The sequence below is a fragment of the Vulpes vulpes genome, chromosome 9 (genome assembly GCF_048418805.1).
Source record: "Vulpes vulpes isolate BD-2025 chromosome 9, VulVul3, whole genome shotgun sequence".
Taxonomy (NCBI): domain Eukaryota; kingdom Metazoa; phylum Chordata; class Mammalia; order Carnivora; family Canidae; genus Vulpes; species Vulpes vulpes.
In genome coordinates this window covers 21923045-21948916 of record NC_132788.1, presented here as the reverse complement: position 1 = coordinate 21948916, position 25872 = coordinate 21923045, and the positions used below count along the sequence as shown (strand labels likewise).

The window sequence follows — 25872 nt, the reverse complement described above, 5'->3', positions numbered from 1 at the left end:
TGCCTTTGGCCCAGGGCGCGATCCTGGAGACCCGGGATCGAATCCCACGTCGGGCTCCCGGTGCATGGAGCCTGCTTCTCCCTCTGCCTGTGTCTCTGCCTCTCTCTCTCTCTGTGTGACTATCATAAATAAATAAAAATTTAAAAAAAATTAAAAAAAAAAAGAAAGAAGGTAATAATCTCAGGATTATGAAGCAAAATCTTATAAATTGAATGCATTTAGCCTTCTAAAATATCATTTATTTCCCTAATTTTACTCCTTTTATGGTACACATGTAGGAAATTTGTTATAGACATATTGGAAAATTGGCATTTTGGCACCATCAAAATTTGTAAGCTAAACAAATAAAAATGGCAAACTTTGTTTCCACAAGTTACCCCTCTCCCCTTTGTACATTTTGGATGAAGCCAAGACTTAACTCCAATCAATATATAAAAACCAAAATACTGTGTGCCTCGATGGTTTAGCCAGTGAAGCCTCTACCTCCAACTTGGGTCCAGATCCCAGAGTCCTGGGATCAAGTGTCATGTGGGGCTCTCTGCTCAGTGGGGAGTCTACTTATCCCTCTCCCTCTGACCCTCCCCCCCATGCTCTCTCACTCCCTCTCTCTCAAATAAATAAATAAAATCTTTAAAAAAATACTGACTGAATATTCACTTTACCAAAATATTTAACAACTCTTTTCTAAATACATGGCCATCATACTATATTTACATTTTTTATATTCAAGTACTTGTCAAAGAAACTTAGAGAATAGAGGGATTGAAAGATGACAGTATGAGAGTGACATTCAACCATAAATAGAGATTAAAACATTTTGAAATTATAAGGTATTAAATGGGAATCAGGATTGAGTATGAAACATTAGATTTAACACAACAATTTTCAGGAATATAGCGATTTTGTAAAATTCAGGAATACTTATGTTCATTATTTACATAATTTATGGTTAAATCCCAGGATACTTTTCTCTTAGCATAATATATCTCTGAGAAATTTTCCTGTACTTAAAGAGCGGTACAGCTGCTCTGGGCCTCATCCAACTTAGGCTAATATCTCTATAATTCTTTATACAGCTAATAAAGTCTCTGGAGCCTTCTTACTGAGATTAAATGCTAGGAAAGGCCTTGCCAAAGCCACTTAGCAAAGGACTGGCATTGTAGGTTTCCAGTAACTGAGTGGCCACAGGCAGTCATAGCAAAGATCAGAATCAAATTCTGTGGAAAATATGTCACATTTGAAAAAAGAAGTCGGCATTTATTTCTGGCATTGTGGATTCTGTGGTCAAGGCATCCCCTACACAGTGTTTGCTGGAGGTAAATGGAATGTATAACTGGTGCCTTTTTTTCCATTTTTAATTCCATGTTGCTTCTCCGGAGAATTATGAGTTATTTTTCTCTTCCTTTTTCCCTTTCACAAGAGAAATCAGGTAATCCACTCATCCCACAAATTATTTGGAAGATGAGAAATAACCTGGGGCAAAGCAAAATATCTTCCAAAACAAACAATGTAAGTATCTTTCTCTCCCCTTTCTCAGAATATACAATATTTTGAAATAAATAATTCTGGCAAAAAAGTCTCTTCCCTGGACTGTAGGGTGGAGAGTAAAGCTCAGATTCCATCAAGCCAAAAGGAGATCTAGGCTGATGATATTCCATACTTCATAGACAGATCAGAATGGTCCTTTCCTAAAGTTTTTTTCTGTTTGAGAAGGCCTAACTGCCTTAAAAGTCAGTATAATCAGGCAGTCATAGCAAAGCTCTGCCATCAGGCTTTCTGTTGCAACTTACTTGGGAATCAGAGCTGTGGGTCAAGATTTGGTGGTCAGACAGTCACTAGCAAGGTTAATAAACAAGAAAGGACCCTGACTGAATCAGAAAGTCCAGATCAACCAGACATGTGCTTAAACTAGGAGTCCTTGGGGCAACACAGTTTAGGATCTAAAACCTAAATGATGAGGTGATTGCCAGGAATATGCAAGACAAAGTCAGGGACTGAAGTGAAAAATGTCTAGGAACAACTTGTCCCATGTCTTGGACTGACCTATCCTGTCACAAGCAAGGCTTGTGAGAGGGTAGTTTTTATTTATAAATATTTACCAAGGAGTAGTGCAGCCTATGCTTGGACCAGGAGCATGAAGGTGAAGGAGAGACTTTCAGAACTAAAAATGGTAGATTGGATATATGTACCTTCTTTTACTCTCTCCCCCAATTGTGAGATAAGAATAAAGTGGGACGTCTAGGGGGCTCAGCAGTTAAGCATCTGCCTTCAGTCCAGGGCGTGATCCTAGAGTCCTAGAATTAAGTCCTACATCGGGCTCCCTGTATGGGGTCTGCTTCTCCTTCTATGTCTCTGCCTCTCTCTCTCTCTCTCTCTCTCTCTCTCTCATGAATAAATAAATAAAATCTTTTAAGAAAGAGAAAGAGATAAGAATAAAGCTATTTTGTCTTTTTTAGGCATAAATCTATAAGAGTGGGTTAACAAGTTGGGAAACAAAAGCAATAACATTTTTGAAACTGGAAAGCTGATGGATGAGTGGTGAATGACTTAACAGACATGAAAAGGCTGAATGTAAGGCTGAATGAAGTGGAGAAGGCTACAGAATTCCCGGAAAACTTAGGATTCAGTGGTAGTAGCCACTTTTGGAAGTGGGGATAAAAGTGTAGCTAAAACTAGAGGACTGTTTAAATGTCTGTTGAAGAAATAGTTAGACCTAAGTGGTGCCTGGCTGGCTCAGTCAGTAGAGTATGCAACTCTTGATCTTGGGGTTGTATGTTTGAGCCCCATGTTGGGTGTAGAGATTATTTAAAAATAAAATCTTTTTAAAAAGAAAGAGAAAAGAAAAAAACAGACCTAGAAACAAGAACCACATCAAAAGATCATCCCTAGCACCCAGATTGTGGAATTGAAATATCATCTCCCACTTTATTTGTTTTTTAAGATTTAATTTATTTATGTGTGTGAGAGAGAAAACAAGAGCAAGGGGGAGGGGCAGAGGGTGAGAGAGAAGTAGACGCCCCCTCCACTGAGCAGAGAGCCTGATGTAGGGCTCCATTCCAGGACCCTGAGATCATGACCTAAGCTGAAGACAGATGCTTAACCAACTGAGCCACCCAGGTGCCTCTCATTTTCCACTTTAAAAAGAAAATCACGAGATGCCTGGGTGGCTCAGCGCTTAAGTGTCTGCCTTTGGCTCAGGATGTGATCCCGGGGTCTCAGGATGGAGTCCCACAACCGGCTTCCTGCATTGAGCCCGCTCCCCCCAATGCCAGTGTCTCTGCCTCTTTCTCTCTCTGTGTCTCTCATGAATAAATAAATAAATAATCTTTTAAAAAATAAAAAAAAATAATAAAAAGAAAAACATGGGTGCTTTTTGGAGCAATGGCCAACACCAAGTCTTGGGTGAGAAATGTGCAAGATGAATCTGAAATATCTTGTTACATCAATTAAAGATAAAGTTACCAAAAACTATTAAAGTCATGTAAACAAGATTCAGAAGCCAAGTTGAAGAGGCTCCCATAAAGCCAAAGATGTTACAGTATGAGTGTCAGTCAGGACAACAGTTGCAGTGGATTAAAAAGCCATCAGATCTGTTCAAATCTATAATAATATAATTATAATATATAATTATACATTATAATAATATTTTTAGAAAAACCTTAAGTGGTCACCTTAGAAGGATGATTTCAACCAATTCATTACTTTGAAAATTGATAAATAAATGGAAAGAATGAAGCACTTATGCGAATGGTATAACTACATAAAAAAATAATAGCTGAGAAGAAACTACTAAATGAAAAAAGAACTGATAGAATTAAAATATCACCTTTAACTTCCAAGAAGTTAATGGATCTAGGGACCGAGCATCAATAACTACTAACATAACAGAGACAGAACAATACATTCTGTGCCTCTTTTTTTTTCCCCTCTTAAATATTTATTTATTTATTGGTGGGGGGAGAGGGAGAGGTAAAAGGAGAGGGAGAAAGAATCTCAAGCAGACTCCCCACTGAACACAGAGCTCGATGGGGCTCAATCTCACAACTCTGAGATCATGACCTGAGCCAAAATCAAGTCAGATGCCTAACCAACTGAGCCACTCATATTCTGTGCCTCTCTAAAACACATGCAACTACTTAGGTTTTAATAAACATAAAGCAAAAGCTAATAGAACTAAGTAAGAAAAAGAAAGACAAATCTACAATCATAATTCAAGATTTTAGCACCCTTCTCTAAATAATTGATAGAATAAGTAGACAGAAAATCATTAAGGATATAGAAGCCACTATATAAATAGAATATATGTTGTTCTACATTTAGAACAAATCCATCAGTCAACTTGATTTAATTGACATTCATAGGGTAAAACACTCCAAAATCCAGAATATACTGTTTCTAAATATGGAAATTTCTCTAATTCAGACCAAGTTTTAGGTCATAAAAATAAGTCCCAATAAATTTAAAAAAATCTTATGAAGTTTGTTCTCTAACTAAATAGAATTAAATTAGAAATCAATAATACTAAGATATCGAAAGGAAATAGAAAATCTGAATAGTCCATATCTGTTAAGAGTTAAATTTATAATTTGTAAATCAGGCAGAAGTAATACTAATCTTAAATTCTTTCAGAAAATAGATAAGGGGGGAATACTTTCACAATATTTTACAAGGTCAGCATAACCTGAATACCAAAACCCAATAGAGATGTTACTAGAACAGAAAATCGCAGGCCAATATTCTTCATGAATATTGGTAGAAAATCCTTAATGAAATATCAGTAAATTAAATTCAGAAATACATGTATATGATTTGTATATTAAGGAATCTCAAAAAAACCAATAGAACTAATAAATAAAATAAATAGCAGGATATAAACTTGACATACAAAAATCAATTGTATAGTTTATACTAGCAACAAAAAATGGAAACTAAAGTGGAAAACAAGATCATTTATAATAGCATCAAAAAGCATAAAATACTTAAGAACATGTTTAACAAAAGATATGCAGAACCTCTACACACACACAAAAAAAAAAAACTATAATGAATTGCTAAGAAGACCTAAATAAATGTGAAATACTTTACTTTGTGAAGTAAATCTTCACATGATTGTGAAGATACAATATTACTAAGATGTCAGATTGATCTATGAATCCAATGCAATCTCATTCCAAGAGGGTTTTTTTGTTTAAATTGATATTTCCAAAATTTATATGGAAAAGAACATAGAATAGTCAAAACAACATTGAAAAGAACAAACACAAGTGGAAGACTTCCAGGACCTGATCTTAAAGACTTGCCATAATATTATAATAATCAACACAGTATGATTTTGACATAAGGACAACAAATAGATCAACAAAACATATTAGAAAGTTCAGAAAATATACCCACATATATACTGCTAATTGATTTTCAATAAAATCACCAAGATAATTCAATGGAGGAAAGTCTTTTCAGTAAACAGTGCTGGAAGAACTGGATATATATGTATGTGCCAGAAATGAATCTTGAGCCCTACCTCATGCCACACACAAAAATTGAGATGATCATAAACTTAAATTAAAAGTTAAAACTATAAAGCCTCTAAAGGAAAACTTAGAATATCTCTGCAACTTTGGGTTAGGCAAAGTCTTTTTATAAAGAACATAGAAAGCACTAACCATGAAAAAATGTTAAATTGGATTTCATCAAAAATTTATAAATCTGTTCCTCGAAAGATGTCAAGAAAATCAAAAGGCAAGTCAAAGACTAGGAGAAAGTATTTGTATTACATATATCCAATGGAGGATTTGTATTCAGAGTACATAAACAACTCCTACAACTCAATAATAAAAGACAACCAACCAATTTAAAAAAAAAATAGGCTAAATACTTTAACAGACACTTTAGAAAGGAATGTGAGTGATCAATAGACATGTGAAAGGATGCTCAACATCATTAGTCATCAGGGAAGTAGAAATTAAAACCATAACACGGTACTACTTTGCACTAGAAATAAAATCATACATTGTTAGTGGAAGTATAAAATGGCACAATTTTGAAAAAATGAGTTGGCAAGTCCTCATACAGTTAAATATACATTTCTACTCCATGAACTAGAAATTCCACTTTCAATATTTATCCAAGACTAATGAAACATATATCCACAAAAAGGCTTGTACAAGAATGTTCTTAGCAGTTATATTCATAATAGCTCCAAATTGAAACCAGCTCTAATATCCATCAAGAGAAAATTACAGAAACAAATTGTTATATATCCGTAGAGACAAAATACCAGTAAATACTGTATAACTACTTTATGTGAAACTCAAAGACAAGTAAAACTAATCTGATGATAAAAATTAGAACAATGGTTACCTACGGGTGGTGGGGATTATCAGGAAAGGGGCTGAGGAAACTTTTTGGGTGATGGAAATATCTGTTATTTTGATTGCAGTATTTGTTATCCAGAGGTATACATTTGCATTTTGTGTGAGATAAGTCAAGCTTATTAATTGTGCATATAAAATCTATGCGTTTCATTGTATGTGAATTTTGATTCAACATGAATGAAAATAAATGCATTTTTCAAATTAGTCTTTTTTTTTTTTTTTTTTTTGAAAAGAGAAAGGAAGAAAGATAAAGAAAGAAACTTAACAGAAGATGCAAAAAGGCATGCTTTCAGTCTTGATCCTGCCTGGAATGTCTAACTATATACTAAAGGATTTTTAGACCTAAGTCACAAGGGGAACTTAATGTGATGTCAGTTCGGTTTGGTGGACGCCTTTCTTAGCTTCCTCTCCTTTCAGCTTTCTGTCTTCCTACCACAGGGGAGCAATATCTGGGAAAGCCCTTTTGGCCCTTTCCCTCTTTTAACCATGTTCCAATACTCTTTCTGAGGGACTAACCTTTTGTTTTGGCAGGACCTTCTGCAAGCCAAGTCTTGCAAATTGATTCTGCCCTGCAAATACTGCTCAGATTAATTTTATCCACCCAGTCCCCCCCCCATTCAGTGGCCAGTTTAACCCTCTTGATTTCTCCCCTGGACTTCTGAAGCAATATCCTGTCGTCTGCCCAACCAGTGCACATCAAGGAGATCTCTTCATCTAATAGGCGATTCTGTTCCTACAATTCTCCTGCTTTAAATCCTTCTGTGGTTTCCCACTACCAACAAAACAAAATCCAAATTCCTACCATCAGAAAAGCGCATGCTCTACCTATTTTCCCAGTCACTTTCCCTGCTATTTATTGCTCTAAGACTATATACATCCTTTCTCATGCCTCCATAAACTCTGTCCTCTCCTGGGATAGCCCTGCCAGCCGCTTCTGCCCACCAGTAAGATAGTCACGCAAACTTTTCATCCTGCAAGACCCACATCAGTGAAACATTCCCCACACCTCAAGTACAGAGGTGAGGTCTCAAGTACAGAGACTCCCAGTTTTTTGCTTAACACATTGTATTATATCTATTTGTTAATTCATCTGTGTGCTCCCTGAAGACAGGGTATTTTTGGTTTTTGTTTTCATCTTTTTAATCTCTAGCACCTGGCTCAGGATCATGTGAATGAAGAAATGAAATGAATAAGAGAAGGAGGCAGGGGATGAATGAGTTCACCCACTTCTGGATATTTCATTAACATTTTGTTTTTTTGGTTTTTTTAAGATATATTTACTTAAAAGAGAGAGAAAGCCTGTGCTGCAGCAAGCAGTAGGGCCAGGGAAGGAGCAGAGGGAGAGGGAGAAGGAAAGAGAATCTCCAGCAGATTTTCTGCTGAGCACAGAGCCCCCACACAGAGCTCAACCTCGCAACCCTGAGATCATGACCTGAACCAAAATCAAGAGTCAGGCAATTAACCAACTGAGCCACGTAAGTGCCCCTGCATGAATGATTGTCAAAGTGTAATCTCTCTTTCCACATTCAGGAAAGAGCTTCATCAAAGTCTACCTAGTTCCCCCTTACAATTTAAATAAATATTTAAATAAATAAATAGCTTCTGTTCACTATAACAGCCACTTCTTAAGAAGCTATATACCTAGCTTAGGACTGTTCTCTGATTCAGGATTGCTGATTTGTGCTGGGAATATCAATAGGTACATGACTGGTCACAGCATTGGGGATTTGGTGAGGGAGGGGGTCCTTCCCTTCTGATATCTGCTTAGCTCTTCACAGTTCCTGAGGAGTAATTATTTTTAAAAACTGGGTGTATCATGTTACTGGAAAAGCGATCTCTGGTTAATGGTATTTTGATGGTAATAAGCTCTGAGCTTGTTTTTATGGCTCTGCTTCATTGGTTTTAATATATGGTACATATGTGTACAGCCTGACCAGCTTCTCCATTTAACTATCTTCCTGGGGAAAAGGCTCTGAACCTATGATTTTCAGATGTCTTGAGATCATCTGGTCTATTTCTCATCACACAATCTGTTCAATAGATGTTGTTGCCTTAGAGGTGGGATAATTTCCAGTAGCATGAAGTGAGCAGGACTTCCATTCCAAGTTCCCTATACATTCCAGGTGGGAATTGAGTACTTAAAATATAAACTACTAAAAACTCTTTCCTGTTACTCACTGTATTGATTTATCCCAAGAAGCTGAGAATCAAGAAAATGTTTTCTGGCTGAATTAGAAAGCAAGGAACACTGTGGAGCAAAAAACAATGTCAGGGTGCCCAAAATGTGGCCAGATGTCAGGGCCAGCCCAGAAATCTCCCACAATCACAGAGGCTGGAATATTCATCTTTGTTAGGCATTAAGTAGGCGGCTTCCCTGAGGGAGGTTAGAATTCTCTGTCACATCTTCTCAGTTCTTTGGACCACAGTGGAGGAAGGAACTCATCAATTACAGGCCACTCGGATCCCAGCACATTTTCCAAAGCATTTCTTGTTTTTCAAGCTCCATGTTCCCAGAACCAGCAAATTTTCCCTTCTTATTGGGCGGTAGGAAAAATCAGAGAGCTGCAAGTGGAAATCTTTAGCCACTGAGGATGAGTAAAGGCTGGTATTCAGGAGGACCAGGGCAGGCAGCTGCGTGGAGGGCTTCCCAGCTCCTGCTCTACTCCAAGGCTGCAGCTGCACCCTCTCCCAGATCCCCAGCATCAGGACGCTGCTCCAGGCAGGCGGCATTCCTCTTAGAGTTCACGGATATTCCCATTCCCATCTTCTCTTTTCTAAGCTCCAATGTTTCCGTCTCTTGATCACAATCCATCTGAAGTAACGTGGCCTTTTACTGTCCTCGGGGGAGGGGGGCAGATGATGAAGCCAAACGTAATTAAAACTGTATTAAGATGCTGTATTTGCCGGATGTCTTACCATTTCCCCACTTCTCATAGGTGCTCTGTGAGGCAGATGCCCAAAAATTAGGCAAAGGTGGTTTCTTTGAGATTAAGTGCAAAGGCCAAACACGATCCTCAGAAACATTGTCTCAGAGGCAGCAGGAGGCTTTGGCAGGCTTGTGGATCCTTGTGGAATACAGTGCGAGGGAGGAGGGTTAATCTGTGCTTTGCCTCCGCCAGCTTCCTTGGTCTGTGGCCACAGGGCCACATCTTCACATCTCTGCTCTGTGCTCCATCTTCACATTGCCTTCCCCTTTGTGTGTGTGTGTGTGTGTGTGTGTGTGTGTGTGTGTGTGAAATCGCCTCTGCTTCCTCATGTAAGGACACATGTGATTGCATTTAGGGCTCTCTGGATAATCCAGGATGAACTCCCCATCTCAGCATCCTTTAACTTAATCCCATCTGCAAATATTTGATTTTCAAATGAGCTCACGTTTACAGATTCCAGAGATTAAAACCTGCAGTCTTTGGGGGCCATTATTCAGCCTATTACAACGTCTTTTACCCATTTTCTGTATGAATTGTTTGTTTTCTCTACTGTTGAGTTTTGAGAGTGTTTTATTTAACAGTCTAGATACAAATCCTTTGCAGATACATGGTTCGTAAATATTTTTTTTTACCATGCTTGTCTCTTCACTCCCTTCACAGGGTCTTCTGCAGAGCAAAAGTTTTTTTGCTCATCATTGTGATGAGGCTCAATTTATCTTTTTTTTTTCTCCTTACAGAGCATGCTTTTAATGTCAGGGCCACCAACTCTTCACCTAGCCCTTGGTTCAGAATTTTTTCCCCAAGTAGCACCAGTTAATTTCTGGAAGTTCGATGGTTTTACGTTTTACATTTTTTTTTAGAAGTTTTAGAGTTTTATGTTTTACATTTGAATGCGTGTTTTTCCTGTTGTTTGCCATAATGAACTTTATTACACAGTTATGAAGATTTCTAGGATACTATGATGAGCCATATTGCTGCTTGCATTGTTCCCTCTCCCTTTGCCCTTTGGGAATATTTGATATCTGTGCCTGTTGCCAGGCAGGAGATTGAGACTGGGAGTGTCAGGTTCAAGGATATCCGCTGTAGCTGTAATCCAGGAGTGAAGACACCACCATGGCCATTCAGATGTCATTTGATGTCCACGAGAGTGAGTGACTAAACACTAAACACAGCTGCCGAAACTTCCAAATGCCACAATTCTGCTTGCCAGGGGGTATAGGTGAAGGAGCAGGAAGGAGGATCCATCTGACTTCTGCCTTCCAAACTGCAATGGCTACATCTCATCAGCAGAGTCAAATGCAGAATCAGAGCCCATTCACACTGTCCACCTTCTCAGGCCCACCTTCTGCCATGCACTTTCTTTTCCTTCCTTTATTCTGTTTCAAAGTTCCTGTATCATAAAAGATGACAAAAATGTACTCAAAACAAAATTTTGAGCTCAATGATTGATCAAAGCAAATCCTCATGTAGCATCACCCAGGTGAGAGCTAGAATGTCAGCACTACGGAGTCCTTCTTGTCCTCCTCCCAATGACTTCTGCTCCCTGCCTCCTAAATGACAAACCTGACTGTTTTGGTCATTGTCTTGGTGGTTTTAATATATATGTATATATATATTTGTGTGTATATATATATATATATTTGCCAGTTAAATACATACCCTTAAATACTATGGTTTCATTTGCTTGTTTCTGGGCTTTATAAATGGAATTATTCCATATTATATTTTTGTGTTTAGCTTCTTTGCTCAGCATTGTGAGGTGAATCCTAGGTAGTGCAGATAGTGACATTGCTGTATAGTATTCCACAATATAACTATATCACCATTTATTTAGCCTTTCTACTATTGATGGACAGTTGGGTGGTTTTCCAGTATGACTGTGACAGATAATACTGTTATAAACAATTTTGTACATGTCTTTTGGTGTACTCATGTGCATTTCAGTTAGGTATGTAAGTAGGGGTGGATGATGCTACATTTTAAAAAATATTTTATTTATTTATTCATAAGAGACACAGAGCGAGAAAAGGCAGAGAAATAGGCAGAGGGAGAAGTGGGCTCCTGTGAGGAGCCTGATATGGGACTCAGTCCCAGGACCCTGTGATCATGACCTGAGCCAAAGGCAGACACTCAACCACTGAACCACCCACATGCCCCATGATGATGCTACATTTTTAGTTAATTTTTTTATAAAATGAGGTTTGGGTAAAGATTTTTCTTTTCTTTTTTTGCCTATGGAAGTCCAATTGCTTGCTCTAGCATCATTTGTTGAAAAAGCAGGACTAAGTGTTCTAGCCAAAGTGATCCTCCTAAAGTAAAAATCAGACCATGCCCTTTTCCTGTGAAAATTCTTCAGTGGCAAGGGGGGCACTTGACAGGATGAGCACTGGGTGTTATACTATATGTTGGCAAATTGAACTCCAATTAAAAAAAATACAAAAAGAAAAAAGAAAACTCTTCAGTGGCTTCTCACTGCCCTAAGAGGATGCCTAGCTCTCCAACCTCATCCTGGGCCAACTGTCACCTACCTCCCACTATATCCCAGTCAGCTTTTCTTGCTTTCAGCCCCCTAAACAATCCAATTGCTTCTGTGCTTGCCTTTCCTTCTGATTGGAAGACTCTTTTCCTGGTTCCACACGAGAGTGGCTTCTTCTATTCCGTGAAACCTCAATTTAAAATCATCTCCTCAGATAAAGCTTCTCCAACTACCCTGTAAAGTAGAACCTTCTACACAACTGCCCATCATTCTCTGTCACAGCAGCCTGCATATGCCCTGCACAGCCTTGATCAACATTTGCAAGTGCTTTAATGACTCATTTATTGTCTACCTTCCCCAGCAGACAGTAAACTCTTCAAGGGGACAAGCTGTTGACCTTGCCCATGCTGACTCCCCAGTATGTACCCCTGTGGCTGGCATGCAGTAGTTGCATCAAAAATATTAGTTAAGGGGGCACCCTGCTGGTCAGCCAATAAAGCATGTGACTATCGATCTTGGGGTTGTGAGTTTGAAACCCATATTAGGTGTAGAGATTACTTTTAAAATATATATTAGTTAAATGTTTTCATGAGGCTAGAGTTTGTGATGATATGTCCACTTTTGTCCCAAATTGAAAAGAATTTCCTGAAAATTAGTGCTGCATGAGAACAAACAGGCTACTTGGCATATCTGAAGTCCTCCCCCTGGAACAGGGTGACACAGAGGCATTTCCATATCTTGAGAAGCCTGACAAACCCTTCAGGATGCCTGAGCAGCACCCCAGGCACATGTGAAGTTGACTGGTTGGATGTACGGATGTAACAAGATGAAATGTTGTAATTTATTTTTCTCCCTCTTCCCAAAACGTTCCTACCAAATCTTTTAGCCAATCAGTAGATCCATATGGCCTCAAAGAGAATGCAAATGTAACAGCAGTAGAAAAGATTAAAAAAAATGTTAATATTCTTTTTTTTCCCCTTCAAATTAGGCTCTTGAAAGCCAGAAGGAGAGGCCCTGATTGGAACAGAAGTTGGAGTTTATGTCATAAAAAAGTTGACAATGCAGATATTCCTTTGGGCACAACCAACCGAGAGCCAAATAGGGTTTGCAGTTCTTTTGCGTAAACCAAGGATTCCAGACCATTTATACACTGGAAGAAATAGCCAATCCAAGTTGGCAGCTGCTTCCATTACAACTGACTGGTATGCAAGACTTTGAGATTAATGATTCCATTTCACAGGCAATAACATTAAGCTTGTGAAGTTCAGATGCTTCTACAAATAATCTCTGGAGATACTTTTTTGGTTACAAGATGGGGAACAAAATGGTTTAAGTCTTTACCCAAGGGTATTTTCTTGTGAATATTTTCTGCCTTGTTTTATACCTGTGTCAACACCCCCTTCTCCCTCGAGTTCCTTTTCACAAGCACCGGTTATTTAAGAAGCACTCAGTCTCGGGCTTTAGGCAGGATTTTATTAACCAGTAAGAATAGAAAATAGAGAATGGTAAAAATGTAGGACTTAATTAAAAGTGTAGAAAATTATAGACTTGGGGTCACCTGGGTGGCTCAGTCCGTTGAGCGTCCAACTCTTGATTTCCACTCAGGTCATAATCTCAGAGTGGTGATATCCAGCCCCACCTCAGGCTCTGTGCTTAATAGGGAGTCTGCTTGAGATTCTCTCCCTCTCCCTCTGCTCCTCCCCCAAATACCCATGCATGCTCTCACTCTCTCTCCCTAAATAAATAAGCAAATCTTTACCCCCAAAAAAAGAAAATTAAAGATTTTTTTAAAAGATGATGAGGTTTATGTTGTGCCTGTAGAAAAAACATTAGCAAGCAAATAGAGGGAAGGTGCAATGAGACCATCTATGCTTTAGGAGAGGATGCCCAAATGAGAAGGTAGAAGTGTGTGTGTGTGTGTGTGTGTGTGTGTGTGTGTGTGTGTGTGTGTGCTGGAAGAGATTTTGAGCACATTTGTTAAAGATGTCTAAGCTCTGGGATGCCTGAGTGGCTCAGCGGTTGAGCGTCTGCCTTTGGCTCAGGGCATGATCCCGGGATCCAAGATCGAGTCCCACATCGGGCTCCCTGCTTCTCCCTCTGCCTGTGTCTCTGCCTCTCTTTGTCTGTCTCTCATGAATAAATAAATAAACTCTTTAAAAAAAGATGTCTAAGCTCAACATGATTTCAAATTCTGATCCTACCATTTATTAGCTCTGTGACTTTAGGCTAATGACTTAACCTTTCTGTGCCATACTGTCCTCATTTGAAAAATAGGGTGTATAAACTGACAGTTGCTGGAGGTGGGGTGGGTAAAGGGATGGAGTAACTGGGTGATGGGCATTAAGGAAGGCATTTGATGTGATGAGTACTGGGTATTATATGCAATGATGAGTCACTACACTCTACCTCTGAAACTACTGATACACTGTTATTTAATTGATTTTAAATTTAAAAAAATTGATCTATGATCAAAATAACCTACAAAATAGATATTTTTGGTATTATGTATTAATATGTATAATATGTATTTTTGGTATTATGTTGTGTGCATGTGCGTTTGCATGTGTGTGTGTGTGTGTTCTTAGGGCATATCTTCATCCCTCTCCTCCTTCTCCCACCTCCTAGAGTCCAAGCTTCTCCTGAGCGGGAGGTCATTCTATGACTTAATCATCTTTGCACCTCTTGTGGTAACTACTATAGCCCATCCTATGCAGGGGGCATCCAATACACACCTGGCAAATGGTAGGTGCTCTACCAACGATGCTCTAGAAATAGATGAACAAACGTTGGATTGAATGTAGTGATTAGAAGAGTCAGCAAAACTTCCAAATATCTATTTTTCTTGGTAGCCAAAAAATGATTGTTACTCTAGCTAATGCATGTTTAGAGTGTTTCAAGGCCAAATAAATCTGTAGTACAAATTTATAAAATAATCACCACACATTTTGAGAAAGGTGTTTTTAATTGGGGAAGAATTGCAGCCTTCAGTACATGGATAAATATTCTTTTTTTTTTTTTTTTTTACCGAAGCTGTCTATTTGGAAAGGCTGACAGTGGCTATAAAAATCAGTTTATCCTTTCTTGAGCTCCTTTTATTGGTCTTCAAGGCATCCCCGTTTGGTAGTAAGGTGGGATCCTCGAAACAGAAAGAAGCGAGAAGGTGCAGAAACGGCGAACCGGCTTCTTCTGTCCTTCTCGCCACTCCGTAGTTCGCGGCTGCGCAGTAGCGGCGCGCGCCGGTTTTGAAAGTGGGGAGGGTCCGGTCGCAAAGACTGTTAACGTGAGTTGGTGAGTTGGTGGGTTGGCGGGTGGCGGTGGGGGCGCCGCTCGGGATCAGATTTCAAGACCGGCTTGGCCGAGACCTCTCCTCCCCGGCGTGGCTCCGGTAAGGGGAGCTTTTTGTGGGCCCCTGGCCGCTGGCGGGCCCGGGTTGGGGCCGGGCGACCCCGCCGCGGCGGCCTCTGCGTTGGCTCCGTGACGGCGTTGGGAGTGTGGCGTTCGGCCGGGAGTTACCTCGCAAGAGCGTTTGCGACCCGGCCCGAGGGCGCGTCCGAATCTTAGGGTGGGGGAGGGGCGGGGAGATTTCAGGAAAGAGGTAGAAGGTAGAGGCACCGACTGTCTCTCCTTCGGCCCGGGAGCTTACAAAGGACAGGCGGTTCAAAATCCTCCGGTAGCTTCTCCTTTCTCAGCAAGAGCTGAAATCCTTACTGTGGCCAAAGGTCTGCGAATAAAAGCTAAAGTCTTTATGGCTTCAGCGCTCTACGTGATTTGCCATCCTGCATCCTCAAGCTCTTTGGCTGCTTTTCCTTCTCCCTTGTGCTAGCCCTGCCAGTTTAGCTTTCCCTTGAACGTTTCTGCCTCAGGGCCTTTGCATTTACTACTTTAAAAAAAAAAGATTTTATTTATTTAAAAGATTTATTTATTCATTTATTTATTTATTGAAAAGATTTATTTATTTATTCATGAGAGACACAGGCAGAGGAAGAAGCAGGCTCCATGCCGGGAGCCCGACGTGGGACTCGATCCCGGGTCTCCAGGGTCACGCCCTGGGGTGCAGGCAGACGCTCCACCGCTGAGCCACCCGGGCGTCCCCTTTTCACTACTTTTGTCCTGCAGACTTCCCCCTAGATATTTTCATGGTCTGGCTCCCTTACTTCCTTCAAATGACATCTCAGGGAGACCTCCCTCCACCAGCCCAACTCAAATTTCAAGCGGTTTCCCGACACCGACTCACTTCATTGGCCTGTTTTTCCCTGTACTGGCGTACACTACTTTGTGTATGCATCTTCTTGTTTGTTTAGGTCGTGTGCACTGCTGGGTCTCCCTCCGGTGCCTAGAACAGTGCTTAACACATGGTACATGCTCAGTAAGTGTATGTTGACTTAGTGAATGAAGACTGGCTTCCCATGGGTAGGTAGAAGTCGTAGAAAGCTCCTGGAGGTGCTCCTTCGCTGCTTCCTGTGAGGGTAGGTGAATGAAGATGGAAGAAGGGCAATCAGAACCACATGTGGGGAAGTTACTTCCAAAGTAGAAGTACTCCTTCACCCACTCCGTTAAAGTAGTTTATCATTCTGCAAAGGCCTGAAACTTGTTCCAGAAAAACGTGTTCCTTCATTTTAGTTAAATGTTTCACTTGATCAAGTTTGTGTGTCTTTTTCTTCTAAAGATCTTATTTATTCATTCATGAGAGAGAGAGAGGCAGGCTCCATGCAGGGAGTCCAACGTGGGACTCAATCCCTGGTCTCCAGGATCATGCCCTGGGCTGAATCAATAATTTCAAGACACCAAGCGCCAAACGGCTAAGCCACCCAGGCTGCCCAAATTTGTGTATTTTTGCATGACAAAAAGATCTTTGGTGTTCCAAATTCAGGCAAATCTGAAGACTGGGGATTGTAGCGACATTAAAAAAACAAACAAACTTCTTGTCAATAGACAATTAAAGCTGGGCCTTTGAGGCGATTTTTCTTGGCAGAGTTTTAAAAAATGCTATTTATTGAGAGCGCTATACAAAATTTAAGCATATATTCTCTCTGCCTGCCAATTTTTATTTTTAAAAATTCCACTGTAGTTAGCATACAGTGTTATATTTTTTTCAGGTGTACAGTATAGTGATTCAACACTTCTGTATATTCCTCAGTGCTCAACATGATAAGTGTACTCTTAATCCCCTTAACCTATTTCACCCATCTTAACAACCCTCATCCTCTCTGGTAACCATCAATTAGTTCTCCGTAGTTAAGAGTCTATTTTTCAATGTCTTTGTTTCATCCCCACTTTGTTTCTTAAATTTCACACACGAATGAAATCATATGGTATTTGTCTTTCTCTGACTCTTTCACTTAGCATTATACTCTCTAGATCCACCTGTGTTGCAAATGGCAAGATTTCATTCTTTTTTTTTTTTTTTTTAATTTTTATTTATTTATGATAGCCACAGAGAGAGAGAGGCAGAGACACAGGCGGAGGGAGAAGCAGGCTCCATGCACCGGGAGCCTGATATGGGATTCGATCCCGGGTCTCCAGGATCGCGCCCTGGGCCAAAGGCAGGCGCCAAACCGCTGCGCCACCCAGGGATCCCGCAAGATTTCATTCTTGTTGATGGATGAATAATATTCTACTGTATATATGTCCACATCCTCTTCATCCATCTGTTGATGGACGTGGGCTGCTTTCATAATTTGGTTATTGTACTTTGCTGCAGTAAACATCAGGGTGCTTGTATCCCTTTGAATTAGTATTTTTGTATTCTTTGGGCAAATACCAGGTAGTGAGATTACTGGATCATAGGGTAGTTCTGTTTTCAATTTTTTGAGGAACCTCCATACTGTCTTCCACCGTGGCTGCACCAATTTGCATTCCCACAACAGTGCATGAGAGTTCCTTTTTCTTCACATCTTTACCAACACTTGCTGTTTCTTGTGGTTTTGTTTTTAGCTATTCTGACAGGTGTGAGATGATGTCTCCTTGTGGTTTTGATTTGCATTTCCCTGATGGGGTGACTTGGAGCATCTTTTCATGTGCCTGTTGGCCATCTGTATGTCTTCTTTGGAAAAATGTTCATGTCTTCTGCCCATTTTTAATTGGATTTTGTGTGTGTGTGTGTGTGAGTGTGTTGTATAAGTTCTTTATATATTTTGGATGCAAACACTCTGTTAGCTTCCCATTTTTTTAATAGACAGACCAAACAGTCTTCCAGACATGGAGTAACAGTTTGCTTTACAGTAAATTTAATAGGAAACCAAACTATTTTTAATAAAGAAAAAGTAATATTTAAAATTTTTATTAAGGGCACCCCGGGTGGCTCAGTGGTTTAGCGCCACCTTCGGCACAGGTTGTGATCCTGGAGACCCGGGATCCAGTCACACGTCGGGCTCCCTGCATGGAGCCTGCTTCTCCCTCTGCCTGTGTCTCTGCCTCTCTCTCTCTCTCTCTCTCTAGCTCTGTGTCTCTCATGAATAAGTAAGATCTTTAAAAAAAATTTTTTTTTAAATAAAATAAAACTTTTATTAAAAAGGATTATTTAACAATTATGTTACAGAAGAAATAAAGAACTTGAATAACTTGCTTGTATATGCAGTATGTAAATTTTCTGTTCCTAAACAATTTTTACATAACTTACTGAGATACAACTCACATATTATAAAATTTACTCTGATAGTATATAATGTAGTGACTTTAGAGGTAGTCAGAGGTGAATATATCAAATCACTACCCAATTTTAGAACATTTTTATCATCACAAGAAACCCCACTCCCACTAGGAATCACTCTATGTTCTCCCTTCTCCCCAGTCCCTGGCAACTGATAATCTATTTTTTGTCTATGGATTTGCTTATTCTGAACATTTTCCGTAAATGGAGTCATATATGTGGCCTCTTGCGTCTGGCTTCTTTCACTTAGCATGTTTTTAAGGTTCATTCATGTTGTAGTATATATCAGGACTCCTTCTTATGCCTGAACAATCTGTTGTATGTATTGTATACCATATTTTGTTTATTCATTATCTGATGAATACTTGTTTCCTCTTTTTGGCTATTATGAGTAAATGCTGCTTGCATAGACAGTTTCTTTAAAGGGTACAAAGACCTGTTAACAAAGACCCCTGGGAAATGTGAGAAGGAAACTTATCTTTACCTTTTGTACTAGGTGATTTTTTTTTTAACTTTTTTTTCTCCAAGTGTGTGTATTACTTTTTAATACAAACAAATAAACAAAAACCTTATCACTGGTAGTAGGACATTGGGTAAGTAGTTATACTTCTTTAGGTTTCAGTTTTCTCATTGTAAGTAAAATTAGGCCAAATCTTTATCATGGTCTTTTTCTGTTCTCAAATTTTATGTTTATATGAGAAAAGGAGTTATAGGATTTTTTTTCTTCATGAATTAGAGTTGTATTCTGTATAACTGCAGTGTAACTTTGAATTTCTTTTCATCACCTAGAGTGTTTATTACAATGGAAGAAATCAGTAATTTCAAGACACCAAGCAAATTATCAGAAAAAAAGAAATCTGGTAAGATATAAAATCTTTTTTCATTGTTACCGCTTTTAGAAATGTTTTAGCATTATTAGAGTTTGATCCTTTAATTATTACTTATACATAATTTCAGCATAAGTTCTCCTTGTAATGTTGATTTTAACAATTAAGAGTTATTTTATAGGCCAGGGTTTGGCCATCTTTTGGCGACATTCTAACAGATTTGGAGATTCTCCCTAGTAAAGAATCAGTTTGACCCATGAATTACTTTACCTTTCCCCTTTTCATACATTCAGTGCTCTTGTGAGAGAAAGATATTTTTCCAAGGCAAATCAATGAATAAAATATAATCTTTTCAACAAAAACATTTGGATACTCATATGCAGATTTCTCTCCGTTTACATCACTTACAAAAATGATTAAAATTATAAAATTTCTGGAAGATAATAGAGGAGAAAATCTAATCTTGTTTATTTCTAGTATACAGATTTTCATATATTCACCTTGTATCCTGCAACCATGCTACAGTCACTTATTCTATTAGCTTTTTATGGGTTCTTTAGGCTATTATATACATAGTTGGTACTGTTATAGATGGATATATGAAGACAGTGTTACTTTTTTTTTTTTACCCATCTGTATTAGTTTATTTCTTTTTCCTTTCCTTATGTCACTGACTCTAGTATATTTTTGAATAGAAGAGATATTGAGATGCCTGGGTAGCTCAGCAGTTGAGCCTCCAGCATAGGGCATGTTCCTGGGGTCCAGGATGGAGTCCCGCATCGGGCTTCTTGCAGGGAGCCTGCTTCTGCCTCTGCCTATGTCTCTGCCTCTCTCTCTCTCTCTCTCTGTGTCTCTGTCTCTGTCTCTCATGAATAAATAAAATCTTAAAAATGAAGAGATGTGGGTGGACATACTTGCCTTGTTCCCAGGGAAGTTTTATGTTAGATGTAGGATTTTCACAGTTATTCTTTATAAGGGTGAGGGATTTCCTTTTATTATCCTTCATTATTATGAATGGATGTTGAACTTTGTCAAGAGCTTTTTCAGAATCTATTGAGATAGTTTGCTTTTTTAGTCTTTAAATATGGTAAATTATGTTAATTTTCAAATGTTAAACCAACCTTTCATTCCTGGGGGAAAGCCAGTTTGGTCATAATGTACTTTATATGTTGCTTAATTCAGTTTGCTAATATTTTCTGTGTTCATAAGGGATATTGGACTGTAGTTGTCTCTTTTTTTGGAATATCTTTCTTTCTTTTTTTTTTTAAAAAAAAGATTTTTTTATTTTATTTACTCATGAGAGATACAGAGCGAGAGAGAGGCAGAGACACACTGGCAGAGGGAGAAGCAGGCTCCATGCAGGGAGCCCGATGCGGGACTCGATCCCAGATCTCCAGGATCACGCCGTGGGCTGCAGGCGGCGCTAAACCGCTGCACCACCGGGGCTGTCCCTGGAATATCTTTCTTGTTTTGATATAAGCTTATTCTATATTTTTAAAGTAATATGGGGAGGGTTTCCTTCTTTTTCCTTGAAAAGTATATGTAGAATTGATAGGGTTTTTTTTTCCTTAACTGATTTTTCTTCCTTTACTGAAAAGTCTATATAGAATTGATAGGGTTTTGTTGTTGTTGTTGTTTTTTTTTTTTTTTTCCTTAACTGATTTTTCTTCCTTTGATGATAGTAAAGCCGTCCGTGCAGGATGAAATTTTCTTAGGAGGAAGATTTTAACTGTGAATTCACAGATAATAGATACAGGGCTCTTCAGCTGATCTATTTCATCTTGTGTAAACTTTGTTAGTGTTTTCCAAGGAAGTTTTTCACTTTCAAGTTGTCAAATATACTGGCAAAATGTTATCCATGATATGCTCATATTTCTTAGTACCTTTCTAATGTCAGTAGGATCTGTGGTGATACCTCCTTTTTCATGGCTGATACTGGTATTTACATTTTCTTTCTTGACTTAAGGTTTATTTATTTTGGTGAGTGTTTCAGGTACTTGGAAAGATCATACTTCCTGCTGTTCTGGGGTACAGTGGTCGATGAATATCATTTAGGTCAAGCTGGCTGACTTACATTGTTTTGTTCTGGTCTTCTATATCTCTACTAATTTTACTTACTCTGTTATTGAGAGGAGTGTCTCCAACTACAATTGTGGATTTATCTACTTTTCCCTTTGAGTTCTACAGTGACTGCTATATGTGTTTTAGAGCTTTTACTAGATACCTACATTTAGGATGATTATTTCTTTGATGACTTCTTACCCCTTTTACTATTATGAAATGTCTTTCTTTATCCAGTATTGTGCTGTCTGTTTAAAGTTCACTTTATGTGATATTAATAGAACCAGTTCAGTTTTATTTTGATTGCTGTTTGAATAGGATGTTTTCCACCTTTTTACTTTTAACTCCTGTGTTTTTATATTTATGTGAGTTTATTATAGGCACCATGTAGTTATGTCTTATTTGGTTTTTATCCATTCTGACAATTTCTGCCTTTAATTGGACTGTTTAGTCATTAGCCACATGTGGTGATTTAAATTTAGGTTCAAATGAATTAAAATTAAATAAAATTACAAATTTAGTTCCTCAGTTGTACTAGCTACTTTTCAAGTGCTCAATAACCACATGTGACTAGTGGCTGCCATACTGGACAACACAGATATATAACATTTCCATCATGACAGAAAGTTCTATTGGACAACATTGTTTAGACTACCTTTAATGTAATTCTCTGTGGTTGGATCAAATCTCATATTTTGCTATTGTCCCAAAGCTTCCTGATTATTTCTTTGTATTTTTTTAAATCTTTTTTTCTGTGCTTCATTTTTGGTGGTTTTTGTTCCTTTGTCTTAAAATTCAGTTACCTTCTTCCCTAGATGCTTCTCTAACAGCATCTTTAGATGCTCTTATTCTTATCAGTTGTATTATTTTTACTCCTTGAAGTTCCATTAGGTTTTTTTTTAACATTTTTTTTTCACTTATGCTCACATTTTCCATTACATTATTGAGCACATTTTTAAGATTTCTGATTTAAGATTCTTACCTCTTAACTCTATATCACTGTCATTTTATGGTACCTTTCTTTTGGTTTATTTTTCTCCTGGTATGGATTGTATTTCTTCTTTCATGCCTGGTAATTTCTTTAAGTGGCTGCTGGATATTTTACATTGTGGAGTGCTAGATTTATTCCGTGGAGGGGGTGTGTGGTTTTGTTATGGTCCAGTTAAGTTACCTGCACATTAGCTTGTTTCTTTTGAGGTTTGGTTTTAAGCTTTACTGTAAACATTTTTCTTGGGCAAAAATACAGTGGTACTGTTAAATTGTGATCATTTAGAGGACTTTACTCCATACCTGTGTGTTACAAAGTTACCACACTCTGGCTGATGGTAATTGAACTATTCCTAGAGTGTGCTCTGCCAACAGTTGTTTAGTCTACTACTTGGGTTTGATATTTTCGCTTACTTTGGGGAGTTCCATCCATTGTATGTGCAGATAACCAAACACTCCAAGGAAAACCTCTTTTCAGGTCTCTGGAGCCATCCTTCCAAATGGCTCCCTGTAGTTCTCTCCCTGTAATTCTAGATACTTAGATCTCCTTGACCTCTGATCTCTTTCTCCTGAATTCAGCAACACTTCTGGGCTATGTTTCTGTGTGCTGGGGCCCAGAAATTGCCTTCAGGCAGTAAGTAAGGGCAATGATAGGGCTCACATCATTTGTTTCTCTTCTCTCAGAGTTCACAGCCCTGCTCTGCCTAATGTCAGATGTCTGAAAATTTATATTTTGTCAAGTGTTTTAGTTATTCATGGCAAGAAGGCAGTTTGTTTTTGAACAAAAGTAAAACTGTATGTCATCTTTTTTAATGACTGCATAATGCTTTGTAATATAATTATGACCCTAATGATGATTACTTAGGTTTTTGTTTGTTTTTTTGCCGTCACAAAATCAAATCCCAATATTGAAAAGTGTGTGCATACGTGTGTGTGTGTGTGTGTGTAATGCCTTTGGGCACATGCAATAGTGCACAATTTTGCAAACAGCATACAGTAAATAGTTTAGGCTTTGTGGGCCACATAGGGACTCTGTTGCATATTCTTTATTTATTTTTTAACAACACTTTTATAATCTAAGAACAATCTTAGCTTGTGAGCCAAAAAAAAAAAAAAATAGGCTGTTTGCAAATCCTTGCTTCTGGGTTACTGTGAGATAGGGCTCCAAAAGTAGACTTGGTCAAAGGGTATCTATTTAAAATTAGTGTAGATAGTATCAAATTGCTCTACAGAAGACTATGCCAATTAATACTCCTATGTTGAAAATACTAGGATGCTCTTGTTAGAGGTCTTTTTATTTTTTTTAATTTAAAAAAAATTTTTTTTAAGATTTTATTTATTTATTCATGAGAGACACACACACACACACACACACACAGAGAGGCAGAGACACAGGCAGAGGGAGAAGCAGGCTCCATGCAGGGAGCCTGACATGGGATTCTATCATGGGTCTCCAGGATCACACCCTGGGCTGAAGGTGGCGCTAAACCATTGAGCCACCAGGGCTGCCCTAGAGGTCTTTTTAAATACTAATTTGATATTTTTTTATTTCTCTTTCTGACGTTTAGCATTATGTTCAACTCCATGTATAAATATTCCTGCCTCTCCATTTATGCAGAAGCTTGGCTTTGGTACTGGGGTAAATGTGTACCTTATGAAAAGGTGAGTATAACATTCCAGATTAACTTTTTCACATGAAACCATAGTTGCTCTGTACTTGAAGACAATAAAGAATATGAAAATTCAAATATTTTAGATTTGAGGTATGTTCCTGATCTTGTCTGACGGCTACATTCTGGTCCTAGAACCTTTTATAACTTTGCCAGAGTTTTGCCTGGTAATACTTTTCTCCTACCCTCCTACTGATAGATTATTAAAGGAGAAGGAACTTACCTTACGATTTTTCCTTGGCTTTCCTTGGTGTGGGAAGAGAAAGAGACAGAGGGAAGGTGTTTCCTGTGTGGTAACAATGCAGGAGTCTTAATAGGAAAACCTCAGAGTCGACACCGATGTCGGGGATGTCAGTGAATGCTAACCTCTTTTATCTGGAGAGTAGCCTTCTTAGCATACTCTCATTTAAAGACATGAAATTTTTTATTTCTTATGTCACACTATTAAGTAAGAAGGGCATATATATGATTTTAAAGTAGGAAAATTATGTTAAAGAAAAATAAAATTCTAAGCGTTAACAGACATTTTTTAAAAAGTTTTTTCTTTTACTCATTACTTTGTACCTGGTTTCATGGTTATAAAGTGGGCAAACAACTTAGGTCAACATATATTCCTTAATGTGTTCTTGGAATCATCCTACTAGCATATTGTTAGCTTCATCTAAGTTTTTGTTGTTTCCAAATAGAAATGCTTTCTTCAATAAAAAGCTAATGAATTGAGAATAGCATAGAATTATATGTGTGTGGCTATTGAATAAGTTTTGTAGTTTAAACACCGCCTTTGTATGTTTCTGTGCTATTTGTTTTGTAGACATTCATTTTTTAGTGTCTAAAAACAAGTTTTTGAAAGAAAAGTTTCTCACAGGTTCATTGGCTAGTCTCATTTTTTTTCCTCGTTTTGAAAAAATGTTCTTAATATGTTGCCAACAAAGTTCTATTGTATGTAAGACTTAATTAGAAAGCTTCATGTTGTTGATACTGACTGTTGGTAGTCACTGACTGACCTCACCACTGCTCCTGATGTGGGCTTTCAACCTGGGGTTTTCTTTTACTGGTAACCTAGAGATTTCCTTCACTTCTCTGGTGAGTTGGATCCTCTGTTTTTCTGTATCTTTTATCTAACTATTTCTTGGTTTACATCTCATTTTGACTGAGGGCATATAGTAGCCCCCCATTGAAAAGATGCACAGGAAATAACATTTTTGAGAATCTGCATTTATGAAAATTTTCATTTTACTCTCATACTTGAATGGCCTTTTTGTTTTTCTGAGTCAGAATTTTTGTTTGGAAATAATTTTCCTCCAGAATTTTGAGGTCATTGTTTCATTGTTTATTAGCCTGTGGTGTTGCTGTTGAGATTTCTGAAGCCTTTCTGATTGCTCCTGCTTTCTATGTAATCTGTTTTAGGTTATCTGTCCCTCCCACTGTGCTGGAACCTTTTATGATCTTCTGTTTGTCACCAGTGTTCTGAAATTTCACAATGACATAAATGGGTGTGAGCCTTTTGGAATCTGAAAATTCCTACTCTTAAATTTTGGGAAATTCTTTTTTAAATTACTTTGTTGATAATTTTCACCCCCATTATTCTCTTCGCTCTCTAGAGTTCCTATTACTCACTTTTTTTTTTTTTTTTTTTTTGGCCTGGTTTTCTTTTTGCTCTGTTTTCTGGGACATTTCTCCAACTTTATCTTCTGATAACTTATATTTTTTTCATTTTTGTCTGTCTTGTTTTTAATTAATTATCTGAAAGTTTTCCATTTTCAGATGGCACCCTAAGTTTATTTAAGGTGCTATCAGTGCTCTGTATCCCGATCTGGATGTTAGTAACACAGGAATATACACATGTGAAAACACATTCAGCATTTAGTATGCATATGGTCATGAATTACTCTTCCCTGTGT

At 38.2% G+C, this 25872-nt stretch overlaps 1 protein-coding gene across 2 annotated transcripts in view; it reads left to right on the top strand.

Moving 5' to 3' along the window:
• Positions 1–14985: 14985 nt before the first annotated feature.
• The window catches only part of PBK (PDZ binding kinase), a 29964-nt gene continuing 19077 nt past the window's right edge, over positions 14986–25872 (top strand). Inside the window, exons 1-3 of one of the 2 annotated variants that reach the window (XM_026007784.2) lie at positions 14986–15065; positions 19216–19286; positions 23870–23963. In XM_026007784.2, the coding sequence (XP_025863569.1) occupies positions 19229–19286; positions 23870–23963 (152 nt within the window). In that variant the 5' untranslated portion in view covers positions 14986–15065; positions 19216–19228. Of the gene's footprint in view, positions 15163–19215; positions 19287–23869; positions 23964–25872 lie in introns of both variants that reach the window. The other variant, XM_072722424.1, reaches the window with a different exon arrangement.